Below are 26335 nucleotides of genomic sequence, written 5' to 3' on the forward strand. Positions count from 1 at the left end.
GTCTGCCAAGATGAGGAAAGGAAGAATTCTTCTGAAACTATTGAGATGTATATGGAGCTGCAGTAAAGAAGATGACATGCTACCACTGTGTTCCTTATGAGGTGCTGTGTGTGTTTTGTGCATCTTTTTTCATGTGCCATGATATATTTCCATTGCAACTAGATCCGCGTTGTCTTGTACGAGTCAGCTTGGATGAAAATAGACCAACAGCAAATGAGAGAGAGGAAGATTGTGCTTAGGGAGAGGGAGGAAGAGACAGAAAAGTCCTTGCGGCTCCCTGCACTGAACATTGACCCCGGGGATGCAGCCAACAAAGGTAGGTGGTTGCAATATTTGTAGGCCTTTTTGTTTGCTTGCTTGCTACTTACATAGTATTGCAAATGTCTATGAAATTGGACTGGAAGGCTGTTAAACTTGCATCTGAGTGGAAGCTTAAACAGGACTTATTTCCACTTTTCAAAGAAAAATACAGAGGCATGATGTGTCTTGCTCACAGCCCATACTGAGTCAGTCCCAGTAAATCACTTTCCCCACTTCTCCTATGAAGTCTTTCAGACTGGATAATTCTGTCTTGCAAACTACACTGGGGATTCAGACTCTCTAATCGAGAGTAGCCTCCAGGAAAGGTGAATGGGTGAGTCCAAAAGAAGGCTTTCAACCAAGGTGCCCCTGGAATAAAAATGTGGGTAGCGTACCTTGTGTTATGATGCTGAGCACCAAGAGTTAGGAAAAAGGGAGCTAAGAATGACATTTTGAATGCTTCTTCCTAGTGATGCTACTCCAATTTTCAAAACTGATCAGAACTAGCCTGACATGGCTCACCGTTCACCTTGAATATAGTTGTGTCTATGTACATACTTGTGCATATGTACATATGTCACCGATGTCAGTGATAGTGGTATCAGTAACATCCAAATTAGTACCCACCTGAATATTTTTGATTTTACAGTTCCTCCGTACTTCGTAGAACACGTAAGGTAGCATAAAAACACTACAGAGTCCATAGTAGTGCATAGATTCTATGTAGTATTTACACTCAGTACTTTTAGACAGCTCAGATGTTTACGTCTACACTTTAGGAAATGAGCTTTTGCGGGCAATGCATGAAGTTTTTGACCTACGATGCTTTCGATGATAAATAGGTTTCATAACAAATGCATTTGTCATCTGACTGTTCTTATACCTGGTATATTTATCATCAAGAAACTGTGTTTGCCAACAATTTGCATCTATATTTACACATTTTTATTCTCAGTTCACATTTGGAAGGCTTTTTTTTGTCACAACTATCAAGACTAGAAATTGCCTTTTTCCACAAGAGAAAGCTTAGGCATTGCATAGTTTGCAAACAAGTACATTTGGTGACAAATAAATTTCACCTCAGCATCTTCAAAATACAGCCAATGGGTACCTCTGAAATAGTAAATATTCCTCACGCTCGGGAAACAGTGAAATCCATAAACTCCTACTTTCCCGATGGTATGCTAAAATGCATGTGCACTTAGCTGCCTGCTGTCCAGAATAGTTGAGATAAATGGGAACAGAGGTGCTGTCAGGCTCAGCAGGTCAGGTATCACTATTCCCTGGCACTTGCTCCTTGTGGATTCGACCAAGCCCAGCAGGACTTGGTTGTTCAGGCTCGGTGCTCGCTGGGGACAGCTGGAGATGTTTCCTCAGAAAGTTACAGGGTCCCTCTGTCCCCACTGCCTCAGGTCACAGCAGATGATACAGGGAGGTTGGTGCACATCTCAGGAGCTTACTCCTGGGGTTAGCAAGTCCTGCTGAGCAGCACTGGCTCCTGGTGAGCGTAAGCCCTGCAGCACTACGAATCTGCAAGCTGGCTGTGGTACCCATACAGATGTGGGAGCTGTCTCTGTGTGTGCAATTTTCAGGTTCACACAAGGAGCTGATGCCCAACTGGCCATGAATGGGAGATGGTTGGGTGCTGGAAAAATGAGCCAGACAGCAGGGAAGCCACTGAATCAATGCCAGTTTGCTTGCATATGTAATCTTGGCTGGGGACTGGGTTGCCATCTGCTCAGTGGCAGGGTGCCTCGCCCTGGGGTACGCAGTGCTGATGTCTGACGCTCTCCTTACAGTGAACTCACTGCCGCCCATTGCTCTGGACTCCTCCAAGGCGGGAGATGAGCCAGAGTGCAGGGACGCCCAGGAAGCCAAACCCGACCCTAACCCACAGCAGGCGCTGCTCAACGCGCTCACATGGCTCAGCAGCGATGACTGGTAAGAAAGCCCCCTGTTCAGTCTTTCTCCCTCTCAGTATAAAGGTAAGTTAGAACCTTTTTCTAGTGCCTCTGAGCCCAGACAGCCCAGATGTCCCAAGGGAACTACTGAAACGACTCCAAAATAATCACAATATAAAGATGTGAGAGCAGCCTTTTATTTGCCTCAGTCCATAGCAGCGCTACAGCCGCAGCAGGTCCCTGCTGTTTCCTAGCTTGGCTTCTTGCTCCACGTAGCTGCAAATGAAACCTTCAGGGAAGAGAGAAAGTTGACAACAAGATGATTTGCTGGCTGAGGCCAGAAGCAGGATGGAAGTGGTCTTGAGTTTACAGATTTGGGGGCCTCAGGTGGGACTGAGTAAGGACTTATCTCTGGTCCTCCTGCGGCTAAGTTCCAGAAGCACCTATGGGGAGTTCCTATTTCCTATTTCTGAGAAATGGACTCAGATGTGGTACGGAGTTTCTCAGCCTGTCATTTCTTCTGAAAGCCTTGTGGCAGAAGACAAGTAAAAAGAAAAAAAAATCCTTCAGGAATCTTGCACTTTTAGAATTAACCTTTTTCTTCTTCACTGCTTAATATGGGCCAAAGATGTTTTTGTTGATAATCACAGTGTGTCCTGAAATTGAACACAGACAGGAGGAGACTCAGCAAATTTCAGGTGATACTGGTTGTCTCTTCTATTTCTGAGTCAGCATATGTGCACTAAGGCTCCATTCACACTGGGATAACCATGAAAAGTCTTCCATGATGCAATATCTTCCTTGTGCAATATCGCTTTGTCTCGCCCCTCTCTCCTTTCTCTTTCCCACTCCTGTTTGGTGCCCTGTGAGGTGCAGGGAGCTGCTGCAGGTGTGAAGGGTCTGGGTTACACTCAGGGACCCCAGTGGGGGTGGATGCCCAGCCCTGCCCTGCCGCCCTGGTGAACAGTGACTGTAACGTGTCTTCGTGTAGCTCAGGTCCTTCACTAAGAAAGTGCTGAAAGAGGTGGGGTTTTACTACTTTTAAATAACATGTTGCTGTTGTAGGTGTTATTTTAAGTAGGGGTTTTCTGGAAAATCCAGCTTTTTGGCTACTCTTGCCCAGGTATGGAGTATTTTATGACATGCTGCCTTTTTGGGGGAGGGGAGGGCAAGGCTGTGGGGAACAAGACTAGATTGTAGAGTGCAAACTCAAGCTATGAAGTGGCAGTGAAGACTCTCCCTCCTGCACTGCCCTGTGGGGATGGTGAAGAGGGAAAACGCCCCAGTAACAGCCAGACGGGACTGTTTCTCAGACACAGGGCACAGGGAGCATGCAAGGAACAGAAACATGGCACAGTCTTCCAGTTTCTAGGAAGCAGTGACATAGAGACTTTGTGTGCCAGTGATTTCAGGAAGGCTGTCTTGTTTAGCACCTGCAAATTAACCCAGCCATTCTGAAACCATCTATTTGCCTTTCGGATATATGTATGCTTTTGAACACGACCGCATCCTGTAGCAACGAGTCCACAATTTAATTAAGTGCTGTATAAGAAGCACCTCCCTGTGCTTGTTTGAGCCGACACCCTGGTAATTTCAGAGGGTGCTGCCAAGTTCTTGGGTGGTGAGAAAAGTCAATCTTTTTGGTAATTGCCTTTCAGGGAGGAGAAAGTGAAGGGACTCATCAGCATCAGACGCCTGGCTATCTCCCACTCAGAAGTCATTCTTTCTACACTTCATGATGTTTCCTTGGTAGTTATCAAAGAGGTAAGAATGTTACGTTCAATTGTGTCCTATGTACCTCGTACATGGAACATAGAGTTGATATGTGCTTCTTCATTTACGTGGGTGTCTGCCTTCATCACTATTTTATTCCCTGTTTTTCTAAGGGCTATGTCAACTATCTCTATGATCTGTCTGCACATATAGCTGTATTTACAGGCATGTAGGGCATCTGTGTCTCTTCTCTTTGAGGTAGGTGTCATTCTCATGCAATATACAAATGCAGAAACTGCAGGTGATTTGCCACAGCCCAAGTCTCTGCCCAAGCTGTAATTAAACACTGCAGCTTTTGCCTCCCAGCTTCCTCCCACTTCTTCCTCCTCCTCAGCAACCCGGGTGAGTGACTGCAGGTATTTATTTTCCTGTGTTTCCTGATGATGTTTTCTCCTCCTTCCTTTCTGCTTCCTTTTTGGTAATTTGCCCTTTCCACTGAACTATTGACTCTGTGCACCTGTGGAATTTTGCACAGCAGCAACTGGGTGCTTAGAGCAGCCTGGCTGTGGGGTGAGCAGGGCAGTCACACACAGCTTCACTGTCTCATCTCTCAGTGAACAGAGAGGTCTCATCCTAAGCTAATTAATTCCCCTGTGGCTGTATTTCCGACAGCTCATTTCCATGAAAGCAACTCCTCTTGTCCAATATTTAATGACATTGAAGGCTTGAATGTCCCTTATGTTGTTGCACTCTTTAAACCCTTCTGTTTAGATATGCAGGACTCAGATTCTACCCCTGTGAGATCAGGCTTAGGACGAGAAGCCCTTTCAGGTTAGCTCATCTGATTATTATATCACTTTTATATTCCTGAGGAAATTTCCTCCTTTCTGTTTTTCAATCATGCACAGAGACATCTTTCAGCTTTTGTTTCACTCCAGTCCCAGATTTTGCTTTCACAAGCACTTCTAGCACTTATGCGGTTTTCTCTTATTAAGAGGCACAACTAATTCTGGCAGAAAGAAGTACTGGTCTGTCCTTCAAAGTATTTTTCAAATGAAGCACGTGACTCTCAGTTATTTCTTCCTTACCCTTATGGGAGAGACTTTTGGAAGCAGGAGTCACCCAAGAACAGCCCTGAATGCTGCAAAACCCCACGGGTTGCAGCTGTAATTGTATGCGACCTCCAAAATCCTTGAGTACCTAGAGTCCAACAGCTGGGGTTCTCCTGACCAGGCAGAGCAGCAGATGGACTCCAAGTCCATGCTGCATATTAGCCTGATTGTAGACTTGAGCCTGTATTTTCAGTTTCCTCGTTGAGTGCTCAAACTGCCAGTGCTACGATTTTGGACAGGAGGAAAGTACTACTTTTCCTCTGTCTTGTCTTTATGAATTGTGTGCCTTTATAGTTTAAAAACAGCCATTGACTTTTTTTTTTTTTAAGTCCTAAAATCAAAGCAGTGCACATTCTGGGTTGAGTAGCACACTTAGTTCTAGATTAAACAATATTTTAAAGCCTTCAGTCTCATTAAAATTGTATAAGTGGGCCTGAGGCCAGGGAAGAAGTTGGCGTCAGAGTAAGTGTGCTCCTGTGCTTGTGGTCTTCTGCTCTTACTGTGCTCTTATGTTCCATCTGGACACGGTGAGAAGTCATGTTGTTTCATGGGACTTTCATCTGGTGAAAAGATTTTCTCTACAGGGTGGTTCTTACATTTCCCCTCATGACTTCCCCAGGTGAACAATCTCCGCTCAAAGGTGTGTTGCTGTGCAATCAACACTCTTGGAGTGCTCTTCGGGACCATGAAGAAGGACACGGACCACGAAGTGGATGAGATTGCTCGGGTCTTGCTGCGGAAGATGGGGGACTCCAGCGACTTCATTCAGAGAGCAGCCAATCAGTCCCTGGGGCTCATGGTGGGGAGTGTGACTCCTGCACGAGCAATGACTGCTCTCATGGCCAGTGGAGTCCAGTACGTCGTTCTTTTCTTAGTGCTGTCCTTCACCTTGAATTGTGTCGGTAGGAGGAAGGGATGGGAGGCAGAAGGGAATGGATGGGAGGGAGGGGTCCTTTCTCCTGCATCTTCTGTGAACTCGGTGATTAGATTCTGTGATCATAATCCTCTCTCCCTTCCTCTTGCATTTGCTTCTGCCCTACTGCAGCCTATTTGTTCTCACAATATGTCAATGCTGGTGAGACGTGGTGAATGATGGGGAAGCAAAAGTTCCTGCAACGCGTGGTGATATTGCCTTGTGCTTTGCGGGAAGAGGTATAATAGCAATTCTAGCAGTGAGCGCCTTTTGGTATTTCACAACGCTAACCACAGAGGCACTGAGAAAAGCCATGCATCATCATTATGCCATTAACTTGAGAAATAAGGAGGCTAATTGCTAACACATGGAGCACACTGGGGAGAACATGCTGGGTGCGGCTCAGCAGGCGCAGCTCCTACTAAGGGGGCTCTGTCTGACTGTCATGTCCTTGAGATCTTTACTTTCTATTCAAATTGATGTTGCAAGTCAGCCTTGAGATAGTGAGCAGCTTTATAGGTGCCTTCACAGGCTGACTCCCATGGGATAACTGAAGCAAATGCTGCCTTAAATCATAGAATCACAGAGTACCAGATTGGAAGGGACCACCTGGACCATCTGGTCCAACCTTTCTTGGCAGAAGTGCAGTCTAGACAAGGTGGCTCAGCACCCTGTCCAGCTGAAGCTCACTTCCCTGGGGAGATTATTCCAATGACTGATTGTTCTCATTGTGAAAAATTTCCCTCTGCAGATTTGGAGATAAACAGGTGGAATAACCCCCAGGACTGCTGCAGTTCTGTTTGTGTAGCGGAGCCCTCTGATGAGTCAGCAAGAATTGTCTTTCATTTCCCTCTTTCCCAGACTAAATTTCAGGAAAGAAATTGAGTATCAAATAGTCCAGGGAGGTAGAATTCCTTCCTCTTACTTGCAGGTAGCCTCTCTGTACAGTGCCAATTTTGTGTTTATCTGAGGACAAATCATCTACAGGTGGCTAAAATGGCAGTAAGAACTTGTGTGTCCTTTCCCCAGCAATGACAGGGACCATGCTGTGACCGAGGCCTGTGCTTCTGGCCCTCTTTTTCCCCCTGCCCCAGTCTTTGTTTCCTTGTTTGCAGACACCGCAATGTCCTGGTGCGCAAGACTGCGGCCGAACACCTCCTGACTGCGATGGAGCGAATTGGAGCCAAGAAGCTCCTTTCAGGCATACCTACCAGTACTGAGGTGCTGGTGTGCATGCTGGTGAATCTTGCTCTGGACTGTCATCAGGACACAAGGTGATGATCTTCATTTCACCTCCTAAAATGTGAAAACTGTTTGATGTCTGGCTATAAATGATAAAACCACAAAAGAGTGGTGGATGACGTCTGGGGAGATGACTGTACTGGGTAAGATAAGATTGTCCAGCAAGAGGGACCATTGACAAATTCCTGTGACTTGAATGATTCTTTATTCATATAGGGCGACATATAGGGCCCTCTGTTCCCCTCAGAAGGGAGTCACCAACTACTACCACTCTTCTTTTTCTTTTTCTTCTTACAGCTGCAGTTGTAACCCTTTTTGTAGATGAGGTCCATCCAGGGGGCTCTCCGGGTGGATCTTCTTGGCTGTCCTCTGCCTGATTTTCAGGGTCCAGGGCCTCATATCTATTTGTTAAGGGCACCAAGGGTGGTGATGGGGTTCAAGAGAGGGTTCTTTTACCTCTCCGATCAGGGACCTATTTCCATATCCCCCCATCAATTAGATCTGCTCTATCTGCCTTATGGCAGGAGGGACAAGGCTTTGCCATCTCCTGTTGCACACCCTTAGGAGTCAAAAGAGTTTGACCCCACCAGTCAATTTCTTCTTCACTCTCCCTAATGCTCCTTAGTCTCTCCACCTCTTCCTTAAGCTCTGCCACTAGGCACAGTAAGTCATTGACCTGGTCACATCGTACACAGGTGCCTCCCATACCATTCTCTGGTACTAATGCCAGGCACAGACACTCTGCACAGCCAGAAGCCTGGGTGGCTGCATCCTTCTTGGCAGGTAGTGTCTGTGTAGACACACTCTTTGTATTAATGGCAGCAAGAGCTTTCCTTTTTCTAGAAACCATTACTACCCTTAGTTACATTGGGGACAAGAAAACAAAATGAAACCCCGGGAGTACTTCTTTCTTTTTACCTGATCTGCAGCTTCTTTTCAGTCCTTATTAACAATCGAGATGAAGAAGCAGCAGAGGTTCTTGAATGAGGATGGGGATGGCGATGGCAATGGCGATGGGAGGAAACCAAATGCCCTCCCTCCCCTGGATGACTGGGCCAGTGAGGCTGATGTGCAAGACTTCAGCACTGGGCAAGGAGGTGACCACCCCCACCTTTCTCACCAAGCCTTGACCCAGGACCCCCAAGAGAGGGAGGCAAGCAGCGCTGACTCGGGTACCATCCAGATCAAAGACAAGCTGAAGACGAAGAGGATGTCTGAGGGCCTGTCAGCCTCATACAGAGGTAAGGCGGGAACCTGCCTGCTCTCCTGTGGGAAGAGGGGTCTTTTCCCAGCCTAGAAAGCTAGTGCACATTCCCAGGGAACAGTTGTTCCCTGCATGTGCCCCCTGCAATAACCTTCCCTGTTGCTGTAGGGGTGTACAACTGTGAGGCAGGGAGAGGAGCTGGAGGGTGAATGTGCAGGTGAATAATTCTGGGTGTGCACAGGTCCGTGGGCTCTCTGTTATTCGACAGGAGCCCAGAGGACCAGGGTGCTCCTCTGGTGGCTCTGTGGGAGTGTGTAAGTGTTGTCCACTGGCCTGCTTCAAGTGGCTGCCAGCATGAGCGTGTTTCCCTGTGCCGTTATTTAGAAGCCTCCAATAAATCTGTCCAATGAAATATCTACCTTCAGGTGCTTTCTATTTGCAGTGCTGCTTCTATTATGCTTTGTGTCTCTGCTTTGCAGGCCTGACTGACTGCGATGACCCCACGGGGGTTACCCTGAAGCCAGTAGATTCTGGATCAGCTTCCCAGAAGCTCCGGGTAACCTCCAAGACCATGTCTGCCACCCAGAACAGACCTGTTTCCTCAGAGACCAGCATGTTAAGTGATGGAGAGCAGGCGCATGGGGAAAATGACACAGACTATGATGCCAGTGATGAGGATAACATGGAGCTGATGTCAGAGAGCAAAGGATATAAAATAAGGAAACCAAGCCAAGCATGTGTAGTGGATCTTCAGTTTATTTCCAGTAGGCAGAGCTCTGAGATCTTTTTCTGCAGTGTGAGCCCAGGGAAGCAGCTGAGCCAAGGAAGTGCTCAGCTGGACATTGTGCTTCAGGCTGTTTCTGCAACATGCATCCTGCAGACTTGACGTCCTCAGTCTGTATCAATAGGAGAATAGTTTCTGTGCTCTCTAGTGGCTCCTGCTGTGTTTTCTGACTGAGAACACACCAACGAGTCAGAGCAACTAAATGTGTCTCACCCGGTCGAGCATGTCCTTCTACAGTTAGTAAAATCCATGTTTCTGTGTACATGGTATAATAGTTACTGTTGCAGACAGACCAGTGCCTCTATGGTGTTTTATGTAATCTCTGTCTGGTTTAGACAGAAATAGATGTTTGCTGGTTTTTGCTCTAGGTTCTCTCAGCTTTTGAGTTATACAGCCACGTCCTTCTACAGGGTGATCTCTAATAATATTTTGAGAGTTCAGGGGCTCCTGTGCAGCTTCATTATCTCCCATGGGTCTGCCCAGGGGTAGGTGAAGGGAACGGCCTTCTGGCCACGGGTAATGGAGTCCAGACCACATCCACCTGATTGCTTTTTCAGGACGGATAGAAGTTGCAGTTGTTTTGGGTTTGCCATGGTGGGCAGGAGAAGGCAGATGCAAACCATTTTTGTAAACAGGATAACCAATAAAAGGCTAATGTATTTGATTTCAGCCTTGCAGATACAGGGCCGACTGTATCCCTGACATTAGCTCTGTTGGTTTCACTGGAGTCTGAACAGGTCCTGATTTGTCTCTTTATCTGTGACAAGAATGATGGGACACTAAGGAAGGGTGCGTGTCTGCCTCCACTCCCTCCATCCCCCTTCCTAGCCATGGCAGGGAGAGCCTGAAGTACCTTCAGCAGGCAGAGACGCAGAGCTGCAGGGTGGGAGCTCTGCTGAACTTCAAAAAATGACGGTGAGCCCGAAATTAACTGTGTGGGAGCTGGAGAGCACCAAGTATCCAGAGAGCACAGTGTCCTGAGACAATGTGGAGAATGCAAAACTGCCGGCAGATCCTCTTTGAGCACAAGGGGCGGCCGGCAAGAGTAATGAGTCTAATTCAATTTGAATTTAACATCAACACCCTTTAACGAACTCTTAACAACACTGGATGGCAATGTCCCCGAATACACGTTTTAACAACCCTTATATACTCTTTGCTAGTGGCCACGCGACAAACACAGGCAACGATTGGTTACTCTCTGCAGTCACGTGTCCCCCGCCTATGGTGATTCGCTGCGGGGCACTGCCCACGAGCTGTTCACGCGCAGGGATGACAGTGCCCCTCATGCAGCTTTAGGCGGGAAGACAGACCAGCTTCTGTTTACTTCCGTGCGGTCCTAGTGCACCTCAGCCACATCAAGCGCTGGCTTGTTCACACCAAACAGCCAAAAAACTCTCGACAGCACAGTAGAACCTGGGCCAAAGGGCTAGTAGGGGAAAGGCGGAAAGCAGAAAAAAAAAAGATGGGCTTGAGAAAAGCAGGTTTTGTCCGTGTGCAAAGTGACTACGTGGGGACTTGGCTGGAGTTCAACAATGCCTGGTAGGTGCTTTAGGGACGAGAGGCTAGTTGTGGGACATTTGAGTGATTTTCTTGAAGTTAATGGACATTGTATGGAATTGAACTGAACAGGCCTCTGTGGCCTATGTATTCAGCAAGAGAGCAAGAGTCGAGCAGCCTACGTGTCTTACGTGACTTTATACAACCTTGGGTAAAACAAAAGAAAGACTGTCTAGTGAAGAAAAGAATCAGCAAGTCAGCTACAATATAGATACATTTTCTATAATATTAGAGCCTATGTAAGAATTGTATAATCCAATCACCTATTAGTTGGCGGCGCGTGAACAGCAGCTATTGACCAATTACAAGTAGCCTTCTGATGCATGGACAGCGCGTGGACAGGTCACAATTTAAGGAGAGTTATAACAAGTAATAAACGGCTTCACTTGAATTCATATTGGATTGTGTGGGGTCCATGATTCGTCGTCCTCGCAAGTGGTGACCCCGACGTGATCCGAAAGGAGAATTTACAGCGAAGGGGACGACTGCTGTGAGGAGCGAGCCCTGGCTGGAGTCGGCGCGGCTGGACCGTGACCGGGACGCAGTCTGCGGGCTGCGTACCTCCTGAGTGATTGCTGCAGAAGCGACGGAGGAGGAATAGAGGATCCGATATCGTTGCGCAACGCACACCCAAAGAGGTGAGCAGCCGGGGGCGAGAGGAGATGGAGCAGAATATATCAAAAGAAGAAGAAGCAATACTGCGTCTTCTCTCGCATATCCTCTCTAGGAGAGGGGTGAAGTATGAGGAGAATAACCCCAAAAGACTCCAGCTGAGCACTGCTCTACTATTTCCAGGCTACCCAGCTGCACTCATATTGCAGTGGTGACAATGGGAACAAGTCACGGAGAGCGGCTTTGCTTCCCCCGATCCTCGAGTCAGCAAGATCTTCTGATGGGGCTCCTGGCAGTGCTGCAGACTCTCAGAATGTGGATTTCCAAGAGGCCCCAGAGATGAGGTAAGCCAAAGTGTCTCCTTCTCCAATATGTCTTCCATCTCACACTTCTCATCTTGTGAGATTGTTTTCCACAGTCAGTTCTTCAATATATTTATGCAAACTTCTGTACTTTCACCACTTTGTGTATCTCTGGTGACCAGCACCATGTCAAAGCCAACATCTAAGATTGGCTCTAAGCAACAAAACCAACTCTCACCAACTCTAAGATCACCTCAAAGCCACCTCTAAGATCTTGGGTGGTGGGGCACAGGAGGAGGCAGGACTTAAGAGGAACTTAAAAGCAAGTCCTCTGCTGGACTCTGATACTGATTCACTCTGTAATCTTTGTGGCACCCTTTGGGAACTTTTATCCCTCAGCATGCTCTCTAATGTCACAAAGGTTAGAGAAAAATGAGGCATTTGGCATGAAATGAGAAATGGGCCCACTCATTCTGCCAACACTTGAAGGAGAAAACCTTCTCTTGAGCAGCTTCTGAGCTGAACCCTTTCAGATCTGAAGCACATTAATCAGCATAGCCTATTTTTGCAGTGGAAGAAATAGTGAAACCTTGTATGATAGCAAGTCCTTGTGAATTTTCCTTTTAGAAAGAGACTTAAGGATCCAGCCTACGCAGGATCTGAGCTCTCTGTCCTTTTAAGTACAAGCCTAAATTGAATGCTGAGTCATGAGGTTTCCTTGTTGCAACTCATTTACCCCAAGTCACATATGCTGGGTTTATGATTACAAATCTCTTCCCCCACTCTATGTGCATATGTCAGTATTGCACACTGAAGCTTGGATAGGAGATGCCTACTGGCTTTCCCCTGCTCCCTGCCTTGCGTTGTCACTAGCAATTAGAGTTCTGCAAGACAAAATGTGGTGTCTGGTGCATCTGTGTCGGCCAGTACTTCTAAGCTGAAAACCTCAATGACACCGCTGCTGCCCCTTTGCCATCTGTGGGTTTGTAGCGATAGGAGAGATGGGAATTTGAGAAATAATTGTGCTGATGCAGAAGAAGCAATAAGATCCACTGGTCCCTCAGCTCAGTGTTAGTCCTGACAAATAACGGGCATTCCCAATAGGAATGATTCCTTTATTGCTGATACACAGCTAGGATGCCCGGGTGCAACTAGGGAGAACTATTGCTGAGTAAGTAATGTGACATTTTTGCTGGATACATTATAGACTAGAAATGAGATATATCGTTAAACCATTGTTCTCTCTCTTTTATTATTGACCTGACCATTCTGCAGGAAAAAAAATCCTGATTTAAGAAAGTTATTCTTTTTTTTACTGCTTGGCTATCACATGATTTTATCATCTGTGAAGCCATGTAAGGAATGATTAGTTCTCTGAGTTTTACTAGCTCTTTTGGAGAGTATTTCAGAATGAGCTGCACTGTGCTATTCCCATTAAGAAAATCAGCCTTTAGTGAGTCTGCCCAGGAAGTGGGCTGACCTACTGCAATTTAGAATGAAACCCCTTGGGGAAAATGAATTCTGGCTTCAAGAGCACAATTCTGCTTTTGGTAACACTCTAGCAATCCTAAGCTTTTCTTTTAAGGCCCTCTAAAATATTCCAGAAAAGAGGAGGAAATGTTAATTCTTACCTCTACAAAGACTATTAAACATAGCTATTAAAACCCAGGCGTTCTTTAGTAACTGGGGAAAAGAGGATGTTTACTAAAATCAAAATGGATAGGAACAGAGACAAACCCTTTTGGCAAGGGCAATCTCCATCTCTCTGTTCTTCTCTGTCAAACACAGCTGCTCACCAGAAGCCAAGGGTTGAGGCCTTTATCACACAGTAGGTTTGAGTCTGGAGGCCAACAAAGCAACGTCATTTCTGCTGCCAGTGCAATATGGTAGTACCCCATTTGTTTGGAAAGGTGGTATCTTCCTTACTGTTATCATACACAATCTATATCCGTGTCTTATCAGAGGTCCAGACTTTGGAACCCATTTTGCCTGCTCTCCAGCATCGCGTTGCTCGTGACGTGAAGTCTGCCAGACGTTTGCGTGAACCTGTGTCCCCATTGCCAAGCCTCCCACCCAGACAGGCCAAGGAGACAAGCCACCGTGTGAGGCCTCGCCTTCTGAGTGTCGATGACTTCAAGATCAGCAATGAAAAGGTAAGGGCTAAGGACAGGGGTGAGCAGGCTTCCTTTTCAATGACTGTTCAGTGCTTGGCACAAAATGTCACTGAAAATCATAATCTTCCCCTCTTGTGGAGCAGATTCTATTTGGAATACATTTGACAACTACAGAGCAATTACTTGAGTATTTTCTCTGGTGCAGCAGTTACTGGTTGGGAGGCGATGCTAAGGTTAGGCAAAAAGCATTCTCTATGTGCGGAGGCCGATTTAGAGCAGATCTGAATGGCAGGGTAAGTTACACATTAGTGAACATGTGCACAGTGCGTGCTTGGAAGCACAGAAGCAAAGATTCTAATGCTGAATGCAAGGAAGGCTGCAAAATAAAATAGAAGACCTTGCTTTGCCTTAGTTACCCTTCTTGCTGTATCTCACAGCCATCTCACTCACAGTTTTTCTATTCAATAAGACCAATGTTCCTCCAACTTGTTTTCACGTGACTCCTTTTTTGGACTCTGGGTTCTCAGAGAGCAGCTGAGTCATTCGGAAGCAAGGAAGTGAGAAGCAGCTGCAATTACTGGCCATGAATGTTAAGAAACAGCAAATTACCTCTCATTGCTGGTTATTGCAGATGGGTTTTGTTCCCCTGCCATAGCCTGTAGGAACTCAACCCCCTGCTCACGGTAAGGTGAGCTCTTAATCTGTCTTGGAGCGCTGCTATGACTCTCTTGGTTCAAGCAGGGCTTCCTGACATAGATTGAGAAACAGCACCTTGGACCAGTGGAAGGTTATGGCAATGGAGTGTCACACATCACTAGCTGTAATTGTCTGCCAAGATGAGGAAAGGAAGAATTCTTCTGAAACTATTGAGATGTATATGGAGCTGCAGTAAAGAAGAGGACATGCGACCACTGTGTTCCTGGTGAGGTGTTGTGTGTGGTTTGTGCATCTTTTTTCATGTGCCATGATTTATTTCCATTGCAACTAGATCCGTGTTGTCTTGTACGAGTCAGCTTGGATGAAAATAGACCAACAGCAAATGAGAGAGAGGAAGATTGTGCTTAGGGAGAGGGAGGAAGAGACAGAAAAGTCCTTGCGGCTCCCTGCACTGAACATTGACCCCGGGGATGCAGCCAACAAAAGCAAGTGGTTGCAATAGTTGTGGACGTTTTTGTTTGCTCGCTTGCTACTTACATAGTGTTGAAAATGTCTATGAAATTGGACTGGAAGGCTGTTAAACTTGCATCTGAGTGGAAGCTTAAACAGGACTTATTTCCACTTTTCAAAGAAAAATACAGAGGCATGATGTGTCTTGCTCACAGCCCATACTGAGTCAGTCCCAGTAAATCACTTTCCCCACTTCTCCTATGAAGTCTTTCAGACTGGATAATTCTGTCTTGCAAACTACACTGGGGATTCAGACTCTCTAATTGAGAGTAGCCTCCAGGAAAGGTGAATGGCTGAGTCCAAAAGAAGGCTTTTCAACCAAGGTGCCCCTGGAATAAACAAAATCAAACTGTTTCTAATTAAAACACAAAATATCTTGCTCACATGATAGGACAGATTATCCTGCTCACCCCACTCCTTGCTGAGGAGCTCACACTACAGAGCTGTGCTAGAGCCCTTAGCCAGAGCTTACGTTTTACACACATGAGCAAGCAGCGTTGCTGACTTAATTGCAGCTGACAGGCTCTGATTGTACAGCCGCACGCACTACCTTGAGCACAGCAGCAGCAAACTTAAGTGTCAGCACTCAGCCCAAGGGTGTAGGGCAAGGTTCTCTGCTCTTTTTCTTGCTATTATTTTGTGAAGTACTAGTGAGGAGTGCTGAGGTGGGAGCCTCTAGAATGTAACTTCCCTATCCAGCCTCTGGAACAAGAAAGCAAAAGAAACGCAGCACTGAGTTTCCCTCGTTTCTTACGGAAAGCATCACCACATTGTGTGATCATTGTCCCATGTTGGTGTGCCACTGTTATTCTTGGAGTTGTTTGGGATAACAAAGAGATGTTACCCAGCTTCAGCAAGACTTCTAGCCCTTTCCAAGCCCACAGCCACCCTGTTCAGAACTTTCCACTTACAAGGTCCTCTTTGGTCTCTGTAGGCTTTGGCCCACCGCCTGTCAGTGGGACAGTTCCCGGCATGAGCAATACATGCAAAGAGAGCGCTGGTACTGCCTTGAGGAAGCGGTTCAACAGGCCCTCACTTCCCAGCGTCCCTGTCATCAACAAGGACAGCAGAGTCCCACGCAAGCCCTCAGGTGAGCCTGCTCCCCTGCAGCCCCCACACCAGCACCTAGCACAAGGAGCACAAACTGCCTCACTCCTCAAGCACAGGTAAGATCTCAGGTCCAAAGCCTGTTCAGAGGACTGAGAGCAAACCTCCTTTGGATCCACTCCAGCTCAGTGATACTGGAGCGGTTGGTGCTTACAGATCCACTGGGAAGCTGAGCTGCATAAAGTAGGGGTAAAGCCTTAAGCTCTAGCTTTTGCCAGTACTGATAGTCCAAAACATAACACTGGTGCTGGGAAGCAGCTGTAACTGCAGGACTGAGCTCCAGTACTGTCTGGCAGGGTGTGCTCACTGTGCACATATGTGTACCACCATGATCAGTTAGCCACTCACTGTCTTGGCACTCAGCCTGTGCTGCTGTCTGGCTCTCCAGCCAGTTTTTCTACTATCGCAGCAAGGGCTGTCTCTTCATGGAAATTAGAGAAGTGATACATTCATTCTATTGCACCTAGAAGTGCTTAATGAGTTGTAGCATCTCTCATCCCACCGCCTGCAATGCAAACTGGGAACAAGCAGCACTTGTATTTCCGACTGTATTTTGGTCAGCCCACCCAAATACAGTGGTTCTCTGTAGCAGAAGACGTACATGAGAGGCTGCTGGTGCTCCCAGGCTGCTCACTCCCTGCAACAAATATGCAGCAGATAGTGAGCATACTGATTCTCAGCTCTCCTCTGTGGGTAGCGTACCTTGTGTTATGACGCTGACCACCAAGAGTTAAGAAAAAGTGAGCTAAGAATGATATTTTGAATGCCCAGAACTAGCCTGACATGGCTCTCCGTTCACCTCGAATATAGTTGTGTCTATGTACATACTTGTGCATATGTACATATGTCACTGATGTCAGTGATAGTGGTATCGGTAACATCCAAATTAGTACCCACCTGAATATTTTTGATTTTACAGTTCCTCCGTACTTCGTAGAACACGTAAGGTAGCATAAAAACACTACAGAGTCCATAGTAGTGCTAAGATTCTATGTAGTATTTACACTCAGTACTTTTAGACAGCTCAGATGTTTACGTCTACACTTTAGGAAATGAGCTTTTGCAGGAAATGCATGAAGTTTTTGACCTACAATGCTTTCGATGATAAATAGGTTTCATAACAAATGCATTTGTCATCTGACTGTTCTTATACCTGGTATATTTATCATCAAGAAACTGTGTTTGCCAACAATTTGCATCTATATTTACACATTTTTATTCTCAGTTCACATTTGGAAGGCTTTTTTTTGGTCACAACTATCAAGACTAGAAATTGCCTTTTTCCACAAGAGAAAGCTTAGGCATTGCATAGTTTGCAAACAAGTACATTTGGTGACAAATAAATTTCACCTCAGCATCTTCAAAATACAGCCAATGGGTACCTCTGAAATAGTAAATATTCCTCACGCTCGGGAAACAGTGAAATCCATAAACTCCTACTTTCCCGATGGTATGCTAAAATGCATGTGCACTTAGCTGCCTGCTGTCCAGAATAGTTGAGATAAATGGGAACAGAGGTGCTGTCAGGCTCAGCAGGTCAGGTATCACTATTCCCTGGCACTTGCTCCTTGTGGATTCGACCAAGCCCAGCAGGACTTGGTTGTTCAGGCTCGGTGCTCGCTGGGGACAGCTGGAGATGTTTCCTCAGAAAGTTACAGGGTCCCTCTGTCCCCACTGCCTCAGGTCACAGCAGATGATACAGGGAGGTTGGTGCACATCTCAGGAGCTTACTCCTGGGGTTAGCAAGTCCTGCTGAGCAGCACTGGCTCCTGGTGAGCGTAAGCCCTGCAGCACTACGAATCTGCAAGCTGGCTGTGGTACCCATACAGATGTGGGAGCTGTCTTTGTGTGTGCAATTTTCAGGTTCACACAAGGAGCTGATGCCCAACTGGCCATGAATGGGAGATGGTTGGGTGCTGGAAAAATGAGCCAGACAGCAGGGAAGCCACTGAATCAATGCCAGTTTGCTTGCATATCTAATGTTGGCTGGGGACTGGGTTGCCATCTGCTCAGTGGCAGGGTGCCTCGCCCTGGGGTACGCAGTGCTGATGTCTGACGCTCTCCTTACAGTGAACTCACTGCCGCCCATTGCTCTGGACTCCTCCAAGGCGGGAGATGAGCCAGAGCGCAGGGACGCCCAGGAAGCCAAACCCGACCCTAACCCACAGCAGGCGCTGCTCAACGCGCTCACATGGCTCAGCAGCGGTGACTGGTAAGAAAGCCCCCTGTTCAGTCTTTCTCCCTCTCAGTATAAAGGTAAGTTAGAACCTTTTTTCTAGTGCCTCTGAGCCCAGACAGCCCAGATGTCCCAAGGGAAGGGGAGGGCAAGGCTGTGGGGAACAAGACTAGATTGTAGAGTGCAAACTCAAGCTATGAAGTGGCAGTGAAGACTCTCCCTCCAGCACTGCCCTGTGGGGATGGTGAAGAGGGAAAACGCCCCAGTAACAGCCAGACGGGACTGTTTCTCAGACACAGGGTACAGGGAGCATGCAAGAAACAGAAACATGGCACAGTCTTCCAGCTTCTAGGAAGCAGTGACATAGAGACTTTGTGTGCCAGTGATTTCAGGAAGGCTGTCTTGTTTAGCAGCTGCCAAGTAACCCAGCCATTCTGAAACCATCTATTTGCCTTTCGGATTTATGTATGCTTTTGAACACGACCTCATCCTGTAGCAACGAGTCCACAATTTAATTAAGTGCTGTATAAGAAGCACCTCCCTGTGCTTGTTTGAGCCGACACCCTGGTAATTTCAGAGGGTGCTGCAAAGTTCTTGGGTGGTGAGAAAAGTCAATCTTTTTGGTAATGCCTTTCAGGGAGGAGAAAGTGAAGGGACTCATCAGCATCAGACGCCTGGCTATCTCCCACTCAGAAGTCCTTCTTTCTACACTTCATGATGTTTCCTTGGTAGTTATCAAAGAGGTAAGAATGTTATGTTCAATTGTGTCCTATGTACCTCGTACATGTAGCATAGAGTTGATATGTGCTTCTTCATTTACGTGGGTGTCTGCCTTCATCACTATTTTATTCCCTGTTTTTCTAAGGGCTATGTCAACTATCTCTATGATCTGTCTGCACATATAGCTGTATTTACAGGCATGTAGGGCATCTGTGTCTCTTCTCTTTGAGGTAGGTGTCATTCTCATGCAATATACAAATGCAGAAACTGCAGGTGATTTGCCACAGCCCAAGTCTCTGCCCAAGCTGTAATTAAACACTGCAGCTTTTGCCTCCCAGCTTCCTCCCACTTCTTCCTCCTCCTCAGCAACCCGGGTGAGTGACTGCAGGTATTTATTTTCCTGTGTTTCCTGATGATGTTTTCTCCTCCTTCCTTTCTGCTTCCTTTTTGGTAATTTGCCCTTTCCACTGAACTGTTGACTCTGTGCGCCTGTGGAATTTTGCACAGCAGCAACTGGGTGCTTAGAGCAGCCTGGCTGTGGGGTGAGCAGGGCAGTCACACACAGCTTCACTGTCTCATCTCTCAGTGAACAGAGAGGTCTCATCCTAAGCTAATTAATTCCCCTGTGGCTGTATTTCCAACTTGGCACTTAGCAGCCAGTTCAGGCCACAGACTTGTACTCTAACTACATGATTGCCAAATATATTACATTTTCCTTTCCTTGCAGAAGACAGTAGGACAGCTCATTTCCATGAAAGCAACTCCTCTTGTCCAATATTTAATGACATTGGAGGCTTGAATGTCCCTTGTGTTGTTGCACTCTTTAAACCCTTCTGTTTAGATATGCAGGACTCAGATTCTACCCCTGTGAGATCAGGCTTAGGACGAGAAGCCCTTTCAGGTTAGCTCATCTGATTTTTATATCACTTTTATATTCCTGAGGAAATTTCCTCCTCCCTGTTCTGCAATCATGCACAGAGACATCTTTCAGCTTTTGTTTCACTCCAGTCCCAGATTTTGCTTTCACAAGCACTTCTAGCACTTATGCGGTTTTCTCTTATTAAGAGGCACAACTAATTCTGGCAGAAAGAAGTACTGGTCTGTCCTTCAAAGTATTTTTCAACTGAAGCACGTGACTCTCAGTTATTTCTTCCTTACCCTTATGGGAGAGACTTTTGGAAGCAGGAGTCACCCAAGAACAGCTCTGAATGCTGCAAAACCCCACGGGTTGCAGCTGTAATTGTATGCGACCTCCAAAATCCTTGAGTACCTAGAGTCCAACAGCTGGGGTTCTCCTGACCAGGCAGAGCAGCAGATGGACTCCAAGTCCATGCTGCATATTAGCCTGATTGTAGACTTGAGCCTGTATTTTCAATTTCCTCGTTGAGTGCTCAAACTGCCAGTGCTACGATTTTGGACAGGAGGAAAGTACTACTTTTCCTCTGTCTTGTCTTTATGAATTGTGCCTTTATAGTTTAAAAACAGCCATTGACTTTTTTTTTTTTAAGGCCTAAAATCAAAGCAGTGCACATTATGGATTGAGTAGCACACTTAGTTCTAGATTAAACAATATTTTAAAGCCTTCAGTCTCATTAAAATTGTATAAGTGGGCCTGAGGCCAGAGAAGAAGTTGGCGTCAGAGTAAGTGTGCTCCTGTGCTTGTGGTCTTCTGCTCTTACTGTGCTCTTATGTTCCATCTGGACATGGTGAGAAGTCATGTTGTTTTATGGGACTTTCATCTGGTGAAATGATTTTCTCTACAGGGTGGTTCTTACATTTCCCCTCATGACTTCCCCAGGTGAACAATCTCCGCTCAAAGGTGTGTTGCTGTGCAATCAACACTCTTGGAGAGCCCTTCAGGACCATGAAGAAGGACATGGACAATGAAGTGGATGAGATTGCTCAGGTCTTGCTGCGGAAGATGGGGGACTCCAGCGACTTCATTCAGAGAGCAGCCAATCAGTCCCTGGGGCTCATGGTGGGGAGTGTGACTCCTGCACGAGCAATGGCTGCTCTCATGGCCAGTGGAGTCCAGTACGTCGTTCTTTTCTTAGTGCTGTCCTTCACCTTGAATTGTGTCGGTAGGAGGAAGGGATGGGAGGCAGAAGGGAATGGATGGGAGGGAAGGGTCCTTTCTCCTGCATCTTCTGTGAACTCGGTGATTAGATTCTCTGATCATAATCCTCTCTCCCTTCCTCTTGCATCTGCAAGTGAGCGCCTTTTGGTATTTCACAACGCTAACCACAGAGGCACTGAGAAAAGCCATGCATCATCATTATGCCATTAACTTGAGAAATAAGGAGGCTAATTGCTAACACATGGAGCACACTGGGGAGAACATGCTGGGTGCGGCTCAGCAGGCGCAGCTCCTACTAAGGGGGCTCTGTCTGACTGTCATGTCCTTGAGATCTCTACTTTCTATTCAAATTGATGTTGCAAGTCAGCCTTGAGATAGTGAGCAGCTTTATAGGTGCCTTCACAGGCTGACTCCCATGGGATAACTGAAGCAAATGCTGCCTTAAATCATAGAATCACAGAGTACCAGATTGGAAGGGACCACCTGGACCATCTGGTCCAACCTTTCTTGGCAGAAGTGCAGTCTAGACAAGGTGGCTCAGCACCCTGTCCAGCTGAAGCTCACTTCCCTGGGGAGATTATTCCAATGACTGATTGTTCTCATTGTGAAAAATTTCCCTCTGCAGATTTGGAGATAAACAGGTGGAATAACCCCCAGGACTGCTGCAGTTCTGTTTGTGTAGCGGAGCCCTCTGATGAGTCAGCAAGAATTGTCTTTCATTTCCCTCTTTCCCAGACTAAATTTCAGGAAAGAAATTGAGTATCAAATAGTCCAGGGAGGTAGAATTCCTTCCTCTTACTTGCAGGTAGCCTCTCTGTACAGTGCCAATTTTGTGTTTATCTGAGGACAAATCATCTACAGGTGGCTAAAATGGCAGTAAGAACTTGTGTGTCCTTTCCCCAGCAATGACAGGGACCATGCTGTGACCGAGGCCTGTGCTTCTGGCCCTCTTTTTCCCCCTGCCCCAGTCTTTGTTTCCTTGTTTGCAGACACCGCAATGTCCTGGTGCGCAAGACTGCGGCCGAACACCTCCTGACTGCGATGGAGCGAATTGGAGCCAAGAAGCTCCTTTCAGGCATACCTACCAGTACTGAGGTGCTGGTGTGCATGCTGGTGAATCTTGCTCTGGACTGTCATCAGGACACAAGGTGATGATCTTCATTTCACCTCCTAAAATGTGAAAACTGTTTGATGTCTGGCTATAAATGATAAAACCACAAAAGAGTGGTGGATGACGTCTGGGGAGATGACTGTACTGGGTAAGATAAGATTGTCCAGCAAGAGGGACCATTGACAAATTCCTGTGACTTGAATGATTCTTTATTCATATAGGGCGACATATAGGGCCCTCTGTTCCCCTCAGAAGGGAGTCACCAACTACTACCACTCTTCTTTTTCTTTTTCTTCTTACAGCTGCAGTTGTAACCCTTTTTGTAGATGAGGTCCATCCAGGGGGCTCTCCGGGTGGATCTTCTTGGCTGTCCTCTGCCTGATTTTCAGGGTCCAGGGCCTCATATCTATTTGTTAAGGGCACCAAGGGTGGTGATGGGGTTCAAGAGAGGGTTCTTTTACCTCTCCGATCAGGGACCTATTTCCATATCCCCCCATCAATTAGATCTGCTCTATCTGCCTTATGGCAGGAGGGACAAGGCTTTGCCATCTCCTGTTGCACACCCTTAGGAGTCAAAAGAGTTTGACCCCACCAGTCAATTTCTTCTTCACTCTCCCTAATGCTCCTTAGTCTCTCCACCTCTTCCTTAAGCTCTGCCACTAGGCACAGTAAGTCATTGACCTGGTCACATCGTACACAGGTGCCTCCCATACCATTCTCTGGTACTAATGCCAGGCACAGACACTCTGCACAGCCAGAAGCCTGGGTGGCTGCATCCTTCTTGGCAGGTAGTGTCTGTGTAGACACACTCTTTGTATTAATGGCAGCAAGAGCTTTCCTTTTTCTAGAAACCATTACTACCCTTAGTTACATTGGGGACAAGAAAACAAAATGAAACCCCGGGAGTACTTCTTTCTTTTTACCTGATCTGCAGCTTCTTTTCAGTCCTTATTAACAATCGAGATGAAGAAGCAGCAGAGGTTCTTGAATGAGGATGGGGATGGCGATGGGAGGAAACCAAATGCCCTCCCTCCCCTGGATGACTGGGCCAGTGAGGCTGATGTGCAAGACTTCAGCACTGGGCAAGGAGGTGACCACCCCCACCTTTCTCACCAAGCCTTGACCCAGGACCCCCAAGAGAGGGAGGCAAGCAGCGCTGACTCGGGTACCATCCAGATCAAAGACAAGCTGAAGACGAAGAGGATGTCTGAGGGCCTGTCAGCCTCATACAGAGGTAAGGCGGGAACCTGCCTGCTCTCCTGTGGGAAGAGGGGTCTTTTCCCAGCCTAGAAAGCTAGTGCACATTCCCAGGGAACAGTTGTTCCCTGCATGTGCCCCCTGCAATAACCTTCCCTGTTGCTGTAGGGGTGTACAACTGTGAGGCAGGGAGAGGAGCTGGAGGGTGAATGTGCAGGTGAATAATTCTGGGTGTGCACAGGTCCGTGGGCTCTCTGTTATTCGACAGGAGCCCAGAGGACCAGGGTGCTCCTCTGGTGGCTCTGTGGGAGTGTGTAAGTGTTGTCCACTGGCCTGCTTCAAGTGGCTGCCAGCATGAGCGTGTTTCCCTGTGCCGTTATTTAGAAGCCTCCAATAAATCTGTCCAATGAAATATCTACCTTCAGGTGCTTTCTATTTGCAGTGCTGCTTCTATTATGCTTTGTGTCTCTGCTTTGCAGGCCTGACTGACTGCGATGACCCCACGGGGGTTACCCTGAAGCCAGTAGATTCTGGATCAGCTTCCCAGAAGCTCCGGGTAACCTCCAAGACCATGTCTGCCACCCAGAACAGACCTGTTTCCTCAGAGACCAGCATGTTAAGTGATGGAGAGCAGGCGCATGGGGAAAATGACACAGACTATGATGCCAGTGATGAGGATAACATGGAGCTGATGTCAGAGAGCAAAGGATATAAAATAAGGAAACCAAGCCAAGCATGTGTAGTGGATCTTCAGTTTATTTCCAGTAGGCAGAGCTCTGAGATCTTTTTCTGCAGTGTGAGCCCAGGGAAGCAGCTGAGCCAAGGAAGTGCTCAGCTGGACATTGTGCTTCAGGCTGTTTCTGCAACATGCATCCTGCAGACTTGACGTCCTCAGTCTGTATCAATAGGAGAATAGTTTCTGTGCTCTCTAGTGGCTCCTGCTGTGTTTTCTGACTGAGAACACACCAACGAGTCAGAGCAACTAAATGTGTCTCACCCGGTCGAGCATGTCCTTCTACAGTTAGTAAAATCCATGTTTCTGTGTACATGGTATAATAGTTACTGTTGCAGACAGACCAGTGTCTTTGTGGCGTTTTATATAATCTCTGTCTGGTTTAGACAGAAATAGATGTTTGCTGGTTTTTGCTCTAGGTTCTCTCAGCTTTTGAGTTATACAGCCACGTCCTTCTACAGGGTGATCTCTAATAATATTTTTAGAGTTCAGGGGCTCCTGTGCAGCTTCATTATCTCCCATGGGTCTGCCCAGGGGTAGGTGAAGGGAACGGCCTTCTGGCCACGGGTAATGGAGTCCAGACCACATCCACCTGATTGCTTTTTCAGGACGGATAGAAGTTGCAGTTGTTTTGGGTTTGCCATGGTGGGCAGGAGAAGGCAGATGCAAACCATTTTTGTAAACAGGATAACCAATAAAAGGCTAATGTATTTGATTTCAGCCTTGCAGATACAGGGCCGACTGTATCCCTGACATTAGCTCTGTTGGTTTCACTGGAGTCTGAACAGGTCCTGATTTGTCTCTTATCTGTGACAAGAATGATGGGACACTAAGGAAGGGTGCGTGTCTGCCTCCACTCCCTCCATCCCCCTTCCTAGCCATGGCAGGGAGAGCCTGAAGTACCTTCAGCAGGCAGAGACGCAGAGCTGCAGGGTGGGAGCTCTGCTGAACTTCAAAAAATGACCGTGAGCCCGAAATTAACTGTGTGGGAGCTGGAGAGCACCAAGTATCCAGAGAGCACAGTGTCCTGAGACAATGTGGAGAATGCAAAACTGCCGGCAGATCCTCTTTGAGCACAAGGGGCGGCCGGCAAGAGTAATGAGTCTAATTCAATTTGAATTTAACATCAACACCCTTTAACGAACTCTTAACAACACTGGATGGCAATGTCCCCGAATACACGTTTTAACAACCCTTATATACTCTTTGCTAGTGGCCACGTGACAAACACAGGCAACGATTGGTTACTCTCTGCAGTCACGTGTCCCCCGCCTATGGTGATTCGCTGCGGGGCACTGCCCACGAGCTGTTCACGCGCAGGGATGACAGTGCCCCTCATGCAGCTTTAGGCGGGAAGACAGACCAGCTTCTGTTTACTTCCGTGCGGTCCTAGTGCACCTCAGCCACATCAAGCGCTGGCTTGTTCACACCAAACAGCCAAAAAACTCTCGACAGCACAGTAGAACCTGGGCCAAAGGGCTAGTAGGGGAAAGGCGGAAAGCAGAAAAAAAAAAGATGGGCTTGAGAAAAGCAGGTTTTGTCCGTGTGCAAAGTGACTACGTGGGGACTTGGCTGGAGTTCAACAATGCCTGGTAGGTGCTTTAGGGACGAGAGGCTAGTTGTGGGACATTTGAGTGATTTTCTTGAAGTTAATGGACATTGTATGGAATTGAACTGAACAGGCCTCTGTGGCCTATGTATTCAGCAAGAGAGCAAGAGTCGAGCAGCCTACGTGTCTTACGTGACTTTATACAACCTTGGGTAAAACAAAAGAAAGACTGTCTAGTGAAGAAAAGAATCAGCAAGTCAGCTACAATATAGATACATTTTCTATAATATTAGAGCCTATGTAAGAATTGTATAATCCAATCACCTATTAGTTGGCGGCGCGTGAACAGCAGCTATTGACCAATTACAAGTAGCCTTCTGATGCATGGACAGCGCGTGGACAGGTCACAATTTAAGGAGAGTTATAACAAGTAATAAACGGCTTCACTTGAATTCATATTGGATTGTGTGGGGTCCATGATTCGTCGTCCTCGCAAGTGGTGACCCCGACGTGATCCGAAAGGAGAATTTACAGCGAAGGGGACGACTGCTGTGAGGAGCGAGCCCTGGCTGGAGTCGGCGCGGCTGGACCGTGACCGGGACGCAGTCTGCGGGCTGCGTACCTCCTGAGTGATTGCTGCAGAAGCGACGGAGGAGGAATAGAGGATCCGATATCGTTGCGCAACGCACACCCAAAGAGGTGAGCAGCCGGGGGCGAGAGGAGATGGAGCAGAATATATCA

At 47.1% G+C, this 26335-nt stretch overlaps 3 protein-coding genes across 7 annotated transcripts in view; all 3 read left to right on the top strand.

Annotated features, from left to right (window-relative positions):
- LOC135579191 (TOG array regulator of axonemal microtubules protein 2-like) overlaps positions 1-9431 on the top strand; it is a 34386-nt gene extending 24955 nt beyond the window's left edge. Inside the window, exons 12-17 of the mRNA XM_065059537.1 lie at positions 163-316; positions 2100-2241; positions 3860-3965; positions 5646-5881; positions 7055-8422; positions 8865-9431. Coding sequence (XP_064915609.1) covers positions 163-316; positions 2100-2241; positions 3860-3965; positions 5646-5881; positions 7055-7217 — 801 coding nt within the window. The 3' untranslated portion in view covers positions 7218-8422; positions 8865-9431. The remainder of the gene's footprint in view (positions 1-162; positions 317-2099; positions 2242-3859; positions 3966-5645; positions 5882-7054; positions 8423-8864) is intronic.
- On the top strand, positions 8140-22302 carry LOC135579192 (TOG array regulator of axonemal microtubules protein 2-like). The gene is made up of 9 exons (XM_065059538.1): positions 8140-8422; positions 8865-9149; positions 13606-13796; positions 14746-14899; positions 15859-16014; positions 18102-18243; positions 18845-18950; positions 20726-20961; positions 21994-22302. The coding sequence occupies exons 1-9, from the start codon at positions 8140-8142 to the stop codon at positions 22154-22156; spliced, it is 1716 nt and encodes a 571-aa protein (XP_064915610.1). The 3' UTR covers positions 22157-22302.
- Positions 21994-26335, top strand: part of LOC110356706 (TOG array regulator of axonemal microtubules protein 2-like) — a 29090-nt gene continuing 24748 nt past the window's right edge. For 2 of the 5 annotated variants that reach the window (XM_065058707.1, XM_065058709.1), the window contains exons 1-2: positions 22013-22152; positions 23050-23349. In XM_065058707.1, coding sequence (XP_064914779.1) covers positions 23079-23349 — 271 coding nt within the window. In that variant the 5' untranslated portion in view covers positions 22013-22152; positions 23050-23078. Of the gene's footprint in view, positions 22153-23049; positions 23350-24199; positions 26294-26335 lie in introns of those variants that run through there. The other 3 variants (XM_065058708.1, XM_065058710.1, XM_065058711.1) reach the window with 3 other exon arrangements.

This window comes from Columba livia, chromosome 3 (assembly GCF_036013475.1).
Source record: "Columba livia isolate bColLiv1 breed racing homer chromosome 3, bColLiv1.pat.W.v2, whole genome shotgun sequence".
In the NCBI taxonomy this organism is placed as follows: Eukaryota; Metazoa; Chordata; class Aves; order Columbiformes; family Columbidae; genus Columba; species Columba livia.

Coding starts and splice junctions, on each gene's coding strand:
- LOC135579192 (XM_065059538.1), top strand. CDS start 8,140: ATGAAGAAGCAGCAGAGGTTCTTGAATGAGGATGGGGATGGCGATGGC. Junction 18,244..18,844: donor TGGCTCAGCAGCGGTGACTG/GTAAGAAAGCCC, acceptor AATGCCTTTCAG/GGAGGAGAAAGTGAAGGGAC. Junction 20,962..21,993: donor CTCATGGCCAGTGGAGTCCA/GTACGTCGTTCT, acceptor CCTTGTTTGCAG/ACACCGCAATGTCCTGGTGC.